This window comes from Anomaloglossus baeobatrachus, chromosome 12 (assembly GCF_048569485.1).
Source record: "Anomaloglossus baeobatrachus isolate aAnoBae1 chromosome 12, aAnoBae1.hap1, whole genome shotgun sequence".
NCBI classification, from domain to species: Eukaryota; Metazoa; Chordata; class Amphibia; order Anura; family Aromobatidae; genus Anomaloglossus; species Anomaloglossus baeobatrachus.
In genome coordinates, this window is record NC_134364.1 from 38,731,150 (window position 1) to 38,747,806 (window position 16,657).

The 16,657-nt window shown below is 51.4% G+C and overlaps 1 protein-coding gene across 5 annotated transcripts in view; it reads left to right on the top strand.

The window, feature by feature from the left end:
• PCNX1 (pecanex 1) overlaps positions 1 to 16,657 on the top strand; it is a 189,466-nt gene that overhangs the window by 161,111 nt on the left and 11,698 nt on the right. For all 5 annotated transcript variants that reach the window (XM_075330244.1, XM_075330245.1, XM_075330246.1 and 2 more), the window contains 2 exons: positions 3,178 to 3,389; positions 4,036 to 4,463. In XM_075330244.1, coding sequence (XP_075186359.1) covers positions 3,178 to 3,389; positions 4,036 to 4,463 — 640 coding nt within the window. The remainder of the gene's footprint in view (positions 1 to 3,177; positions 3,390 to 4,035; positions 4,464 to 16,657) is intronic.

The following is a 16,657-nucleotide window of genomic DNA, read 5'->3' on the forward strand; positions in this document are numbered from 1 at the left end:
GACGTGTGAAAAAAGCCTTAAGTAGTATGAATAAATTGATATCTCATTTTACCGTTTTCCTGCCAATACGACATATTTTCATTCATTGCTGACAGGTTAATGGTAACGGTGAGTTGTCTATTTGTACATTTCCAGCAGGAATAACCGAGGAATTGCAGAGTTGTAAAATAATGCTCCCCAAAAATGTTTCTCCGGAAATACTAGTAAGAGCGAAATAAACATGTCACTAAAGCTAATTGATCCCCTTAGGAGACTTGTTCACATGTATCGTTTTGTATGTTTTTTGTTTTTTTTCTTCTCTTGTCTTGTTATTGGGGCAAAGAAAACAAAACCCCTATTTATTAACCCCTTCAGCCCCCGGGTACTTTCCGTTTTTGCGTTTTTGATTTTTTGCTCCCCTTTTTCAGAGAGCCGTAACTTTTTTATTTTTCCATCAGTCTTGCCATGTAAGGGCTTGTTTTTTGTGGGACGAGTTGTACTTTTAAATGAAACCATAAGTTTTACCATATAGTGTACTGGAAAACTGCAAAAAAATTCCAAGTGTGGAAAAATTTCAAACAAAGTGTGTCGTACAATAGTTTTTGGGATATTTTATTCACTGTGTTCACTATATGGTAAAACGTATGTATCTATGTGATGCCTCAGGTCAGTGTGAGTTTGTAGACACCAAACATGTATAGGCTTACTTGTATTTAAGGGGTTAAAAAAAATTCACATGCTTGTCCAATAAATGTGGCGCACGTTTTGCGGCATTTTCCAAAACCCGTAGCGTTCTCATTTTTCGGGATCTGAGGCTCAGTGACGGCTTATTTTTTGCGTCTCGACCTGACGTTTTTAACTGTACCATTTTTGCACAGATGCTACGTTTTGATCCCCTGTTATTGCATTTTGCGCAAAATTTGTGGCGACCAAAAAAACTTAATTTTGGCGTTTGAAATTTTTTTGCCGCTACGCCATTTACTGATCAGATTAATTGATTTTATATTTTGATCGGGCATTTCTGAACGCGGCGATACCAAATGTGTATATTTTTTATTTTTTTAACCCTTTAATTTTCAATGGGGGAAAGGTGGGTGATTTGAACTTTTAGGGTTTTTTTATTTTTTAAAATTTTTTTTTTAACTTTTTTTTTATTTTACTAGTCTCCCTAGGGGGCTATAGCGATCAGCAATCTGATCGCTCTGCACTATCTGCAGATCTCAGCTACAGAGCTGAGAACTGCAGATTTGGTGCTTTACTTTCAATGCCGGCTGTATTCCGGCATTGAGAGGAAGTGACTCATGTTAGCTACAGGCGTCATCACATGACCCTGTGCTACCATGGCAACCACCGAAAGTCCCGTGATGTCACGTGACTTCCAGTGGGGGCGGGGTAAGTGACTGTCATGGCGGCACGCATATGCCAGATTTTGGCAGCGATATGTAAGGGGTTAATGGCAGCGGGTGGAAGCGATTCCACCCGCTGCTAGCAGGCACACATGTCAGCTGTTGAAAACAGCTGATATGTGCGCGGATTGCCGCCGCCTGCCCGCGGCAGGGGGCGGGGCTTAACGGCACACGATCCATGACGTACCCAGTACGTCATGGGTCGTTAAGGGGTTAAACCTGACCTTTTGTGTTTGCCAGTCTTAACGAGGGGCGTGCTGGAATGAGATGCAACAATTCATTGGGAGGCACATGCCACTTAAGGGACTCCGCCCTTCTTCTCAGTGGCGTGCGCTCCCCAGAAATGTTCTTGCAGTTGGGGACTGGAGTAACATTTCTGGTGTAAGAAATAGCACCACTTTCCATTAAACAGGTGGAAGTAGCCTTGCCATATCTCGTATCACTTTCTTCCCAACTCTTCTTCCTCTGGTGTGAAAATGCCAATAGTCACAACATTTTTGTGCCACTACACATAGTACAAAAGAGTTGCGACTATTTGCGTTTTGACACTAGATTTATAGTTAAAACTTTCTTTCGAGCGGTTTATAGCAGCAGATGAATGAAATTTCTTTAAATGTCAGGTTTTTTTTCCTTGGGCATTTTGACCTGTGGTGCGTGTGTGTTTTTGTTTTTTTTTACAGCATGTCAATTTTAGTATTTTTACTGACTCTTCCCCATTGAGATAAAAAAGGAAGACAAAAATCAAACTAACAAATCAACTGATTTTTCAAGCCCATGGACTGCATTTTTCAGGAAAGAAAAAAAGCATCAAAATGCAGTGTGTGAACATTTCCTAAGCATAAACAATAGACCGCCGGTAATCTAATTTCATGAAGGACTTATAAGGGTTTATTCATTAAATTCCATGCACAGGAAAAAGCGTCAACAGTAAGGGGCACATTGCACACTACGACATCACAGGTGCGATGTCGGTGGGGTCAAATCGAAAGTGACGCACATCCGGCGTCTCTGTCGACATCGTAGTGTGTAAAGCATTTTTGATACGATTAACGAGCACAAAAGCGTCATAATCGTATCATCGGAGTAGCGTCGGACATTCCCGTGATTTGGGAAAGACCGATGTTACGATGTTGTTCCTCGTTCCTTGTGGCAGCACACATCGCTGTTTGAGAAGCCGCAGGAGCGAGGAACATCTCCTACCTGCGTCCCGGCCGGCTATGCGGAAGGAAGCAGATGGGCGGGATGTTTACATCTCCGCTTCTATTGGCCGCCTGCCGTGTGACGTCGCTATGACGCCGCACCACCCGCCCCTTTAGGAAGGAGGCGGGTCACCGGCCAGAGCGATGTCGCAGGGTAGGTGAGTGCATGTGAAGCTGCCGTAGCGATAATGTTCGCTACGCCAGCAATCACAAGATATCGCATCTGCGATGGGGGCGGGGACTAGTGCGCTCGGCATCGCAGCATCTGCTTGCGATGTCGTAGTGTGCAAAGGGCCCCTTACTGCTTTCAGTTGGGCACAAGCTTTTCTCAAACAAGACGTTTTGGTTGAGAAAGGCTTGTGGCAAGCTGAAACGCGTTACTATTGACGCTTTTTTCTGTGCAAGGAATTGATAGAATAAACCCTTATAATTGCCAGTTTATTGTTTGGATTGTGGATGCTTTCCCTAGACCCGTTCACCGTCGTATTTGAGCGACGCCTTCAATTTTTTTCACGTGAACATTTCCTTAGAGTATATAATGTACAGTTTTTGTTTTTTCTTTTTCATCTTCTCTTTTTTTTCCTACCTCCTAGGCTAAGAAAGGGCTGCGGAGCAGGATGTAATAGTGGTGGAAACATTGAGGACTCTGACGCTGGAGGCGGGACCTCCATAAACAGTACCAACCCTTCTAATGCAAATGATGCTCAAATAAGTGTATCACAACAAGGGGGCATTCCTGGGGGTACCGGACATGTACAGACTTCACGCCTCCAACCTCCAGGAGTCCCTCATCTGTCAACACTAGGTAAGGAGGAACAGGATTTTAGTATGATTGTTACACCCTAGATATTTTCAGATACAGTTGTATCACAAGTCGTTGCATTCAGAGACGTAATAACAGACATTTATCATCTATTCTTAATATTTATTTTCTTAGGTGCTTTTCCTTTTGCTAAATTTCTATTTAATTAATAATGTCTGTTTGGGGTTAAAATTTGCAGTCACTCTTGTGAATCACTGTGTGCACTGTCAGGATTCTTAGATGCTGGGAGCGAGCCGTCATGGGACCACAGGTATCTGATTGGTATACTCCCGGCCACATTCCAACTAGATGTGTCCAGCGTTGCTCAGTTCATGTGTACTAAGTGAAGCCACCCACGTCTAGTCTGCACGTGACCACATGTACACAATTCCACCTGGCACTGGAGAATCCTGACTGCACACACTGTACACACTGTGAGGATTCACAAGTCTGCAGTCAGTGATTTCCGACTTTAACTCCTACAACCCTTTAAATATTCAACTAAGATTTAACTGCATAATATGGTGCTGCCACCTGGTGTTCCTAAAGGGGCGCTATAGAAGGAAAAGGAGTATGTTTATATGTTAAACACTAAAAATGACTGTAAACGAGAGCATTAACAGTCTTCTTGTTGTCTTCTTGTGTTTAGGAACCAGCCACAGTTCTCACTCCATGCAATCAAGCCTTATCAGACATTCCCCTGCTCGTGGCTCCGTAGCTAGTCAATCGTCATACTGCTACAACAGCCGACACTCATCCCTCCGGACGTCCAACACAGGATTTGTGCCTTGCAGGCGATCCTCTACCAGCCAGATCTCTCTCCGTAATCTCCCGACATCCATCCAGTCACGTTTGTCCATGGCAAACCAAGCAGACCCCACAAGCCAGTCAGTTGTGATTGGCCTTCCTTCTTCTAGCAGCTCCAGCCAGAGTATACCTGCATGCAAGCGGCACACTTTAGTGGGGTTTTTGGGAACTGAAGGGGGAAATAATCTTATTGAAACACAGTCATGTGGCAACTCAAGTCCAGCAACACATTCAAGAGCCAAAAAAGAAGACGTCATGTACAGAGTCCAGGTTAGTACACTTCTTGTGTTGTACTGTCCTGTCTTATACAACTCGTGCCTGGGTATATAATATAAATCCCAAATGTTGCCTAAGGCCCCTTTCATACTGTGTTGTGACCTTTTTTCAGTTGGTCCCGTCGGGGCTTCTGCCTGAACCCCTTACAAAACTAGTTTCGGACGCATGCGCCGATGGGGTCATTGACTATAATGGTGCAGACGGAGTCACCGTATGCTGTCGTGCATCATTTGTGGGAGTGTACGCTTACTGGAGACTGACACCCAGATGCAGTCTACTATGTCTGGGTGTCCGCCTCCAGAAAGCGTATACTCCCGAATATGGTGCAGTACAGAGCACACAGTGACTCCGTCTGCACCATTATAGACAATTGCCCCATCCTATCAGCGCATATGTCTGATAGCTCTTTTGCCGGGGAGTTCGGATGGAAGCCCCGACGGGACTACTGCATTGAGGTCACAACACAGGGTGAAAGGGGCCTAACTGCTTCTACCTTGGTTACATAGTAGTGGGAGCCACCATCTGTTTCTTTATCGTTCCTATGGGAGACCCAGACATTGGGTGTATAGCTTCTGCCTCCGGAGGACACACAAAGTACTACACTCAAAAGTGTAGCTCCTCCCTCTGAGCTTATACACCCCCTGGAGAACCAGATCTAGCCAGTTTATCGCTTTGTGTTCAGGAGGCATACATCCACACATGCATTCTCATCTGATTTTTGATTTTTGGAAAGAGTTTGAAGAAAAGCGGGTCCAAGCCTGGACCCCCGGCATGTCCCTTCTCACCCCACTGTGTCGGCGGTGCTGTTAAGGTTGATTCCAAGGCTGGAGCCTTACATGCCGTGCTCCTTCACCATCCCTCCTGGGCTCTGGCTTGAAGTGGGAGCCAGCACGGTTCTCCATGCATGGCAGGAGACCGGTCTCCATCCGCAGCCCTTCAGGATCCTGCTGGACCGGAGCACTCATCCCCAGGGACTTGGAACCCTGCGTCTCAGCAAGCTAAGTACCTGAGACGTTTATATTTGGGGGTCCCTGTACTTTATTACTGTGGGAGAGTGTGCTGAGTGATTTTTATGACATTTGTGGCGGGTTCTCTGGCTGTCGCCTGAGAACCGCGCCGATGGTGCCTGCGCGCCGGCCGCACAGCTCAAATTTAGGCCCAGGCTTCGCCGGAGGCCTACTTTCGGTTTCACTGCCCTCGCATGTCATTCATGCAGAGGGACAGCGCGGCTCCGCCCAGCGGCCGTTCTGCACAGGGGAGGGACACTCCTCTCTGGGTACATGTCTCCTCCCCTGTAAGTCTCCTTGGCCCTCCAGATCCCACTCTCAGAGTGAGTCCCGCCCTCTCTCTTCACTCCGGCGCCATTTTCTCAGCGTTTTTCCCTGCGATCTGCAGCATCCCTGCTGAGGTGCTTGGGGGTCCGGGCTTCAGGATCTGGAGGGCACACAACACCGCTCCAGCGGTCTGGTAAGCCACAACCTCTGGTTGTGGACCTCTGTATATACTCTCTGGGGGTCATTCTCTGGCAGAGCCCCCACTCCAGCAGCATGTCTCACACGAGGAGCAAGGCTCCAAAGCTATATTCAGTATGCGCTGCATGTAAGCTCCTACTGCCTGAACCGAGCACCTATCCACATTGTGATGCCTGCTCTAACCTGACGATGCCTCAGCCTGGAATCGCACCCCCAGTGGTCTCTCCGGCTGCTCCGGCTACTGTGGCTGAACCCCCCGGCTTGGGTAGAATCCTTATCTAGGTCTATCTCCCAGTCTTTTGCCGACTCCATGGGACAGCTGTCCAGGACTTTGCTGAACATGCATCAGCCCCCTTCACAGGGTGCCTCTGCTGCTAGAGTTTTCTCAGGACCGGAGCTCACAGAGGATTCATCATCTGGTCCCAGACCCCATCCTCCTAAGAGGAGTCGCAGGGCTCCCTCTCCTTCCTCGTCCCGCGTCTCTTTTTCAGAAGCTGACTCGCAGGACGAGGAGGATGCCTTTACAGGGGGCTCGGAGGCGAACTCCATGTGCCCCATTGATCTGTCCGAGAGTGACTCAGATGTTAGTGATTTGATTGCGTCCATTAATTCAGTACTGGATCTCAATCCGCCAGTATCAGAGGAGCAACCCTCTCTGGCAGAAAAGCACCAGTTTACCTTGTCTAAGAGGTCAAAGAGTGTGTTCTTTAACCACTCCAGTTTTCAGGCCGCTGTGACCAAGCCTAGGGCCTGTCCTGACAAACGCTTCCCAAAGCGTGGTTCTGATGACCGTTTTCCCTTTCCACCTGAGGTGGTCAAGGAGTGGGCTCATTCACCAAAGGTAGACCCCCCGGTGTCTAGACTCTCAGCCCGGACCGTTGTATCAGTGGCTGATGGCACCTCTCTTAAGGATTCCACTGACCGCCAGGTTGACCTTCTGGCCAAATCTGTATATGAAGCGGCAGGGGCCTCGTTCTCCCCGACTTTAGCAGCAGTGTCTGCTCTCAAAGCCATCTCTGCTTCTCTAGAGGAGATGCATTCCCTCGCTAGGGAATCTATGCCCGAAATGGTTACCTTAACTTCCCAAGCTTCAGCTTTTTCATCCTATGCCATGTCTGCCATGCTGGAGGCTTCTCACCGCACTGCGGTGGCTTCGGCTAATTCGCTCGCTATCCGCAGGATCTTGTGGCTTCGAGAGTGGAAGACAGATGCTTCCTCGAAGAAGTTCCTTGCTGGACTCCCTTTTGCTGGGTCCAGGCTGTTCGGTGAACAGCTGGATGAAATTATTAAGGAAGCTACTGGCGGGAAGAGTACTTCCATGCCACAAACCAAACCCAGGAAACCTGTCCAGGACAGGAATCAGTCGAGGTTTCGTTCCTTTCGTTCCTCCAACTGGTCGTCCTCTAAGCCCTCAGCCTCGTCCACTAACTCAGCCAAGGACCAAAAATCCAACTGGCGCACAAAAGCGCGTCCACAGAAGACCGCAGGAGCTGCTGCCACTAAGGCAGCCTCCTCTTGACTATCTGTCCGCGCCAGCAACGTCCTTAGTCGGTGGCAGGCTCTCCCACTTTGGCGATGTGTGGTTTCAACACGTCTCCGTTCAGTGGGTGCGGGATATCATCTCCCACGGCTACAGGATAGAATTCTCTTCCAGCCCGCCAAACAGATATTTTTTCTGTCAACTCCCCCCTGCTCCAAGGCCGCCGTCTTCTCTCAGGCCGTGGCATCCTTGCAGGCCAACGGAGTAATTGTACCGGTTCCCGCCCGGGAACGGTTCAGAGGTTTCTACTCAAATCTCTTCCTAGTCCCCAAAAAGGACTGTTCCTTCCGGCCCATCCTGGATCTCAAGCTTCTCAACAAGCATGTTCAGGTGCGGCATTTTCGCATGGAGTCTCTGCGGTCAGTCATTGCCTCAATGACCCAAGGGGATTTCCTGGCATCCATCAACATCAGAGATGCCTATCTGCATGTGCCAATTGCAGTTTCACACCAGCGTTGGCTACGTTTTGCAATCGGAGAGGAACATTTCCAATTCGTGGCTCTCCCCTTCGGGTTAGCCACGGCCCCTCGGGTATTCACCAAGGTCATGACAGTAGTGGTTGCGGTTCTGTACCTCCACGGGTTGGCAGTGATTCCTTACCTGGACGACCTTCTAGTCAAGGCTTCATCCAGCGCAGACTGTCAGCGGAGTGTCTCGCTCACTCTCGCCACTCTAGCCCAATTCGGGTGGCTTGTCAGTCTGCCCAAATCCACTCTGACTCCGACCCAGAGGCTCACGTACCTAGGGATGCAGTTCGAGACTCTGTCGGCACTTGTGAAGTTGCCTTTAATCAAACAGCAGTCCCTCCAACTGGCGGTGCGCTCTCTGCTGAGGCCCCGCCGTTATTCCATCAGGCACCTGATGCAGGTGCTGGGTCAGATGGTGGCGTCAATGGAGGCTGTTCCCTTTGCCCAGTTCCATCTGCGTCCACTGCAGCTGGACATTCTCCGCTGTTGGGAGAAGCGGCCTTCCTCCTTGCACAGGTTAGTGGCTCTATCGCCACAGACCAGGAGCTCTCTTCAGTGGTGGCTTCGGCCCCTCTCTCTGTCTCAGGGGCGCTCCTTTCTGGCCCCGTCCTGGGTGATCCTCACCACGGATGCCAGTCTATCCGGCTTGGGAGCGGTATGTCTCCACCACCGAGCACAGGGCACTTGGACTCCGTCCGAGTCAGCCCTCTCGATCAATGTGCTGGAAACCAGACCCGTGCTTCTAGCTCTCCTAGCTTTTCACCACCTATTGGCGGGCAAGCACATCCGAGTCCAGTCAGACAACGCGACAGCGGTTGCCTACATCAATCACCAAGGCGGGACACGCAGCAGCCTGGCAATGTTGGAGGTGCAACGCATCCTTCAATGGACGGAGGACCTTCTCTCACAAGGTCCGTTTTTCCGCCAGAATTCTGCGGCTCTCAGATTGACGGCGTGGCTCTTGAGTCCTGGATCTTGACGGCTTCTGGTATTCCCCCTGAAGTCATCTCCACTATGACTCGGGCCCGTAAGTCTTCCTCCGCCAAGATCTATCACAGGACTTGGAAAATTTTCCTGTCCTGGTGTCGCTCTTCCGGCCATCCTCCTTGGCCTTTTTCCTTGCCGACCCTTCTGTCTTTTCTACAGTCCGGTCTGCAGCTGGGACTGTCCCTCAACTCTCTTAAGGGACAAGTCTCGGCTCTGTCAGTGCTGTTCCAGCGGCGTATCGCCCGGCTGGCTCAGGTCCGCACCTTCATGCAGGGCGCGTCTCACATCATTCCACCTTACCGGCGGCCCTTGGATCCCTGGGACCTCAATTTGGTTCTCACGGTTTTGCAAAAACCCCCCTTTGAGCCTCTTAGGGAGGTTTCTTTATTTCGTCTTTCACAGAAAGTGGTCTTTCTAGTGGCCATAACTTCCCTCAGGAGAGTCTCTGATTTAGCTGCGCTCTCTTCGGAGTCACCTTTCTTGGTTTTTCATCAAGACAAGGTGGTTCTCCGTCCGACTCCGGACTTTCTCCCTAAGGTGGTTTCTCCTTTCCACCTTAACCAGGAGATTACCCTACCTTCCTTTTGTCCGGCTCCTGTTCATCGCTTTGAAAAAGCGTTGCATACTCTGGATCTGGTGCGTGCTTTCCGGATCTATGTATCTCGCACCGCTACTATTAGGCGGTGCACCTCTTTTTGTGCTAACCACAGGTCGGCGCAAGGGCCTCTCTGCTTCTAAGCCGACCTTAGCCCGTTGGATTAGGTCGACCATTTCGGATGCCTACCAGTGTTCTCAGGTGCCTCCCCCGCCGGGGATCAAGGCACACTCGACCAGAGCTGTCTGTGCCTCTTGGGCTTTCAGGCACCAGGCTATGGCTCAGCAAGTCTGTCAGGCTGCCACTTGGGCTAGCCTGCATACCTTCTCGAAGCACTACCAAGTGCATGCTCATGCTTCGGCAGATGCGAGCTTGGGCAGACGCATCCTTCAGGCGGCTGTCGCCCATTTGTGAAGTTAGGCTCCGCCTACTTCTTAGTTTTGCTGTTTATTCCCACCCATGGACTGCTTTGAGACGTCCCAATGTCTGGGTCTCCCATAGGAACGATAAAGAAAAAGAGAATTTTGTTTACTTACCGTAAATTCTTTTTCTTATAGTTCCGTATTGGGAGACCCAGCACCCTCCCTGTTGCCTGTTGGCAGGTTCTTGTTCCGCGTGTTATCACCGGCTGTTGTCATGGACAGAGTCTCCGGTTGTTCCGGTTCTTGCTCTGTTTTTCCCTGTGGGTGGCTATTCTCCTTCAGCTTTTGCACTAAACTGGCTAGATCTGGTTCTCCAGGAGGTGTATAAGCTCAGAGGGAGGAGCTACACTTTTTAGTGTAGTACTTTGTGTGTCCTCCGGAGGCAGAAGCTATACACCCAATGTCTGGGTCTCCCAATACGGAACTATAAGAAAAAGAATTTACGGTAAGTAAACAAAATTCTCTTTCTTTGTCGCTCCATTGGGAGACCCAGAAAATTGGGTGTATAGCTTCTGCCTCCGGAGGCCACACAAAGTATTACACTTTAAAAAGTGTAACCCCTCCCATCTGCCTATACACCCCCCCCCCCCCCCCGTGCATCACGGGCTCCTCAGTTTTATGCTTTGTGTTGAAGGAGGCACACATGCACTCATGCTCCCATTTTAGTCAGCAGCAGCTGCTGATTATATCGGATGGAAGAAAAGAGGGCCCTAACAGGGCTCCCGGCATGCTCCCTTCTCACCCCACTAAGTCGGCGGTGTTGTTAAGGTTGAGGTACCCATTGCGGGTACACAGGCCGGAGCCACATGCCGTTTTCCTTCCCCATCCCTTAGGGGCTCTGGGAGAAGTGGGATCCTATCCGGTCATCCAGGCACTGGGACCGGGCTCCCTCCGCAGTCCCTGTGGGATTCTGACGGACAGGAGACTGAGTATCATCAGGGACAGGGCCCTGCATCTACAGGTACTCTGTGTCCCCTTGGGGACGGTGCATGGAGCACCTTGACCTCAGACGCTGCAGCGACTGCGGTGTTGGTATGAGACCGGGACTACCGCGCCGACCGCGCCTGCTTGCCGGCCGCGGTTTTAACTTTAGTCCCCGGCTTTTGCGGCCTAGTACCTTAAACTCCCGCCCCTGGACCTGCCAGTCAGGGGGAAGGGCGGGACGGTCGGTCTGACGCCGACAGTGAGGGCTGGAGCACACTTGGCTGTCCTCCGCCCCCCTCACTTTTCACTCTGGGGCACCAGATTCCCGCACTTTTGTAGTTACGCCCACGGCTCCCTCCTCCCCTGTGAACGCCGACAGCCATGTTTTTAAGCACATTCTGCCGGTGGAGGACTTCTGGCAGGTGGCAGCACACACTGCTTGAGCGGTCGGTAAGCCAGGTGGCTTCTTCCCACCGGTGCTGGGCCCCCTAGAGTGCTGAACTGTATATATATATATATATATATATAAATATTTGTATAAATTTTCTCGGTTCGGCTGTACTGTTAGCTTGTGGCTATATATCCCTCAGTGATCACTCTCCTGGGACACTACAGCATGTCGTTCACAAGGAGCAAGGGTGCCAAGACACAGGGTTATTTTGCAACCTGTACCTCTTGTGCGACTATGCTACCTGCAGGTTCCACCTACCCTCACTGTGAGCAATGCTCGGGCCATGTGGCACTCGCTCAGCCGGAGCCTGGGGCACTGGTGGGACCCTCGGCCCAGGTAGAACCGCCGGCTTCCCCTGTCCAGGCGGCAGGGACAGACTTTGCAGCTTTTGCTGAGAAACTCTCTGAGTCACTTTCACAATCCATGGCTCAGTCTATGGACAAATGGTCTGCTAAGATACTAGAAGCTTTGCAGCCCAGACCGGCCCTTACACAGGCCCCGGGCACTTTGGGATCGCCCCCAGGCCCCTCTCGGTCTGCGACGAAGCGTGCTCCTGGGGTGGCCTCTAGTTATTACGCGGAGGACTCCGGCACGGACCGCAGTCCCAGACCGGCTAAGCGGGCTCGCTTAGAATCTTCCCCGACTTCATCACGCTGTTCGGGGTCTCAGCTTGAGGACTCTCTAGAGGATGAGGCGGAGGTCGCAGCCCAGGACTCTGACCCTGACGTTGCTCTCAATCTTGATACACCTGAAGGGGACGCCATAGTAAATGATCTTATAGCGTCCATCAACCAGGTGCTAGATCTTTCTCCCCCAACTCTACCTATAGAGGAGTCGGCAGCACAGCAGGAGAAGCACCAATTTAGGTTTCCCAAACGTACTCGGAGTGTTTTCTTCGATCACTCGAACTTCAGAGATGTTGTCCAGAAGCACAGGGCTTTCCCGGACAAGCGCTTTACTAAACGCCTTAATGACACACGTTACCCCTTACCCTCTGACGTTGTTAAGGGTTGGGCTCAGTGTCCCAAGGTGGACCCTCCAGTCTCTAGACTGGCGGCTAGATCCGTAGTAGCAGTGGCTGACGGTTCAACGCTCAAGAATGCCACGGACAGGCAGATAGAGCTCCTAATGAAATCCATCTATGAAGCCATAGGCGCGTCCTTTGCCCCAGCCTTTGCAGCAGTGTGGGCACTCCAGGCTATCTCAGCTGGTCTGTCTGAGATTAATGCGGTCACCCATACCTCTGCTCCGCAAGTAGCGTCTTTGACGTCTCAGGCGTCGGTATTTTCATCCTACGCCATGAATGCTGTCCTGGACTCGGCTAGCCGTACAGCGGTAGCATCCGCCAATTCGGTGGCAGTCCGCAGGGCCATGTGGCTACGCGAATGGAAGGCAGACTCTGCTTCCAAGAAGTTCTTGACCGGTTTGCCATTTTCTGGCGACCGATTGTTTGGCGAACAATTGGATGAAATTATTAAGCAATCCAAGGGAAAGGACTCGTCCTTACCCCAGCCCAAACCAAAGAGGCCTCAGCAACGAAAAATTCAAGCGAGGTTTCGGTTCTTTCGGCCCTCAGCCAGGTCCCAATCCTCATCGTCCAACAGGCCACAGAAGAGCCAGAGAAACTCTTCTGCATGGCGGTCTAAGTCACGTCCTCCAAAGACCGCCGGAGGCACCGTCTCCAAGGCGGCCTCCTCATGACTTTCGGCCTCCCCAAACCGCATCCTCGGTCGGTGGCAGGCTCTCCCGCTTTTGCGACGCCTGGTGGCCACATGTCCAAGACCGATGGGTGAGGGACATTCTGTCTCACGGTTACAGGATAGAGTTCAAGCTACCGCTGGACAAACAGCGTTCGCTGCAAACAGGGGTGCAATCTCTCCTTCGGGCCCAGTCACACCCCTTGAGGCGCCTCATGCACTTCCTGGGGAAGATGGTGGCAGCAATGGAGGCAGTTCCCTTTGCGCAGTTTCATCTGCGTCCACTCCAATGGGACATTCTCCGCAAATGGGACAAGAGGTTGACGTCCTTAGACAGGAACGTCTCTCTTTCTCGGGCAGCCAAGACCTCTCTCAGTGGTGGCTTCTTCCCACTTCCCTGTCGAAGGGAAAATCTTTCCTGCCCCCATCCTGGGCTGTTGTCACGATGGACGCGAGTCTGTCAGGGTGGGGAGCGGTTTTTCTCCACCACAAGGCTCAGGGAACCTGGTCTCCGACAGAGTCCTCCCTTCAGATCAATGTTCTGGAGATAAGGACAGTGTATCTAGCCCTAAAAGCGTTCCATCGGTAGCTGGAGGGCAGGCAGATCCGCATACAGTCGGACAACGCCACGGCGGTCGCGTACATCAACCACCAGGGCGGCACTCGCAGTCGTCAAGCCTTCCAAGAAGTTCGGCGGATTCTGCTGTGGGCGGAGGCCACAGCCTCCACCATCTCCGCGGTTCACATCCCAGGCGTAGAAAACTGGGAAGCAGACTTTCTCAGTCGCCAGGGCATGGACGCAGGGGAATGGTCTCTTCACCCGGACGTGTTTCAAGAGATCTGTTGCCGCTGGGGAACGCCGGACGTCGATCTCATGGCGTCTCGGCACAACAACAAAGTCCCAGCATTCATGGCACGGTCTCAGGATCACAGAGCTCTGGCGGCGGACGCCTTAGTTCAGGATTGGTCGCAGTTTCGACTGCCTTATGTATTCCCTCCTCTGGCAATGCTGCCCAGAGTGTTGCGCAAGATCAGGTCCGACTGCCGCCGCGCCATCCTCGTCGCTCCAGACTGGCCGAGGAGGTCGTGGTACCCGGACCTGTGGCACCTCTCGGTGGGTCAACCGTGGGCGCTCCCAGACCGACCAGACTTGCTGTCTCAAGGGCCTTTTTTCCATCTGAATTCTGCGGCCCTCAACCTGACTGTGTGGCCATTGAGTCCTGGCTCCTAGCGTCCTCAGGGTTATCTCAAGAGGTCATTGCCACTATGAGACAGGCCAGGAAACCAACGTCAGCCAAGATCTATCACAGGGCTTGGAGGATCTTCTTAGCCTGGTGCTCTGATAAGGGGTTTACCCCCGGGCCGTTTGCCTTACCCACGTTTCTTTCCTTCCTTCAATCCGGAATGGACAAGGGTTTGTCTCTCGGCTCTCTCAAGGGACAAGTCTCGGCGCTTTCCGTGTTTTTTCAAAAGCGTCTAGCCAGGCTTCCGCAGGTCCGCACGTTCCTGCAGGGAGCTTGCCACATAGTTCCACCTTACAAGCGTCCGCTGGAACCCTGGGATCTCAACAGGGTTCTACGGGCTCTTCAGAAACCGCCTTTTGAGCCGCTGCGGGATGTCTCTCTATCACGTCTTTCGCAGAAGGTGGCATTTCTAGTGGCAGTCACATCACTCCGAAGAGTGTCAGAGCTTGCAGCGCTGTCATGCAAAGCCCCCTTCCTGGTATTTCACCAGGATAAGGTGGTTCTGCGTCCGGTCCCGGACTTTCTCCCCAAAGTGGTGTCCCCTTTTCATCTCAATCAGGATATCTCCTTACCTTCATTTTGCCCTCATCCAATTCACCAATGTGAAAAGGATTTGCATTTTTAGATCTAGTGAGAGCACTCCGGATCTACGTGTCTCGCACGGCGCCACTGCGCCGTTCTGATGCGCTCTTTGTCCTTGTCGCTGGCCAGCGTAAGGGGTCGCAGGCTTCCAGGTCAACCTTGGCTCGGTGAATCAAGGAACCGATTTTTGAAGCCTACCGTTCTTCTGGGCTTCCGATTCCTTCAGGGCTGAAAGCCCATTCTACCAGAGCCGTGGGTGCGTCCTGGGCATTGCGGCACCAGGCTACGGCTCAGCAGGTGTGTCAGGCAGCTACCTGGTCTAGTCTGCACACTTTCACGAAACACTATCAGGTGCATACCTATGCTTCGGCGGATGCCAGTCTAGGTAGGCTAGTCCTTCAGGCGGCGGTTGCCCACCTGTAAGAGGAGGGCCGTTGTTGGCTCTTTTTATCAGGGTATTCTTTTACCCACCCAGGGACTGCTTTTGGACGTCCCAATTGTCTGGGTCTCCCAATGGAGCGACAAAGAAGAAGGGAATTTTGTTTACTTACCGTAAATTCCTTTTCTTCTAGCTCCTATTGGGAGACCCAGCACCCGCCCCTGTACCCTTCGGGCTGTTGTTCTTTTGTGTACACATGTTGTTCATGTTGAATTGTTCTTTTGGTTCATGGTTTTAAGTTCTCCGAACATCCTTCGGATTGAATTTACCTTAGACCAATTTATAAGTTTCCTCCTTCCTGCTTTTGCCCCAAAACTGAGGAGCCCGTGATGCACGGGGGGGTGTATAGGCAGATGGGAGGGGTTACACTTTTTAAAGTGTAATACTTTGTGTGGCCTCCGGAGGCAGAAGCTATACACCCAATTGTCTGGGTCTCCCAATAGGAGCTAGAAGAAAAGGAATTTACGGTAAGTAAACAAAATTCCCTTCTTTTCCCACCTTATGGTCCAGCACCGGGTTTAATGATATATCACATAGTTGCTATTTTTGCCCAGCACTGGATTTTCAGGCCTTTCCTTTTTCAATCTGTTGCTTTCAAATTGCTTTTAGGTAAAAGGTTATACCAGGTTTAGCAACAAGTGGAAATTTGAAACTTTCTAATACACTCATGTATTTCCATTTATTGAGAAATACTATGATGGTGCAGGGCCGTGTATAATAAATAGAAGCCCTGGCAGTGATCCCTGGTATGGGGTACTCCTGCTAATGACAGATAACGTGCTGCCATACTGGCCGATGAAGGCTAAGGCTAGGTTCACATTTCCGTTTTGCATCACTCACGTGTTGCTTAACGCTTGTGACTGATGCGTTGCACAATGGATGACAAGTATTGGAAGAGAAAGTGGATTCCGTTATAAAACAAGAGACAGAGAGAACAATCAGCTGATCGCTCTCATTAGCTGGCCGCCGGGTGATCAGCTGATCGCTCTCATTAGCTGGCCGCCGGGTGATCAACTGATCGCTCTCATTAGCTGGCCGCTGGGTGATCAGCTGATCGCTCTCATTAGCTGGCCGCCGGGTGATCAGCTGATCGCTCTCATTAGCCGGCCGCCGGGTGATCAGCTGATCGCTCTCATTAGCCGGCCGCCGGGTGATCAGCTGATCGCTCTCATTAGCTGGCCGCCGGGTGATCAGCTGATCGCTCTCATTAGCTGGCCGCCGGGTGATCAACTGATCGCTCTCATTAGCTGGCCGCTGGGTGATCAGCTGATCGCTCTCATTAGCTGGCCGCCGGGTGATCAGCTGATCGCTCTCATTAGCTGGCCGCTGGGTGATCAGCTGATCGCTCTCATTAGCTGGCCGCCGGGT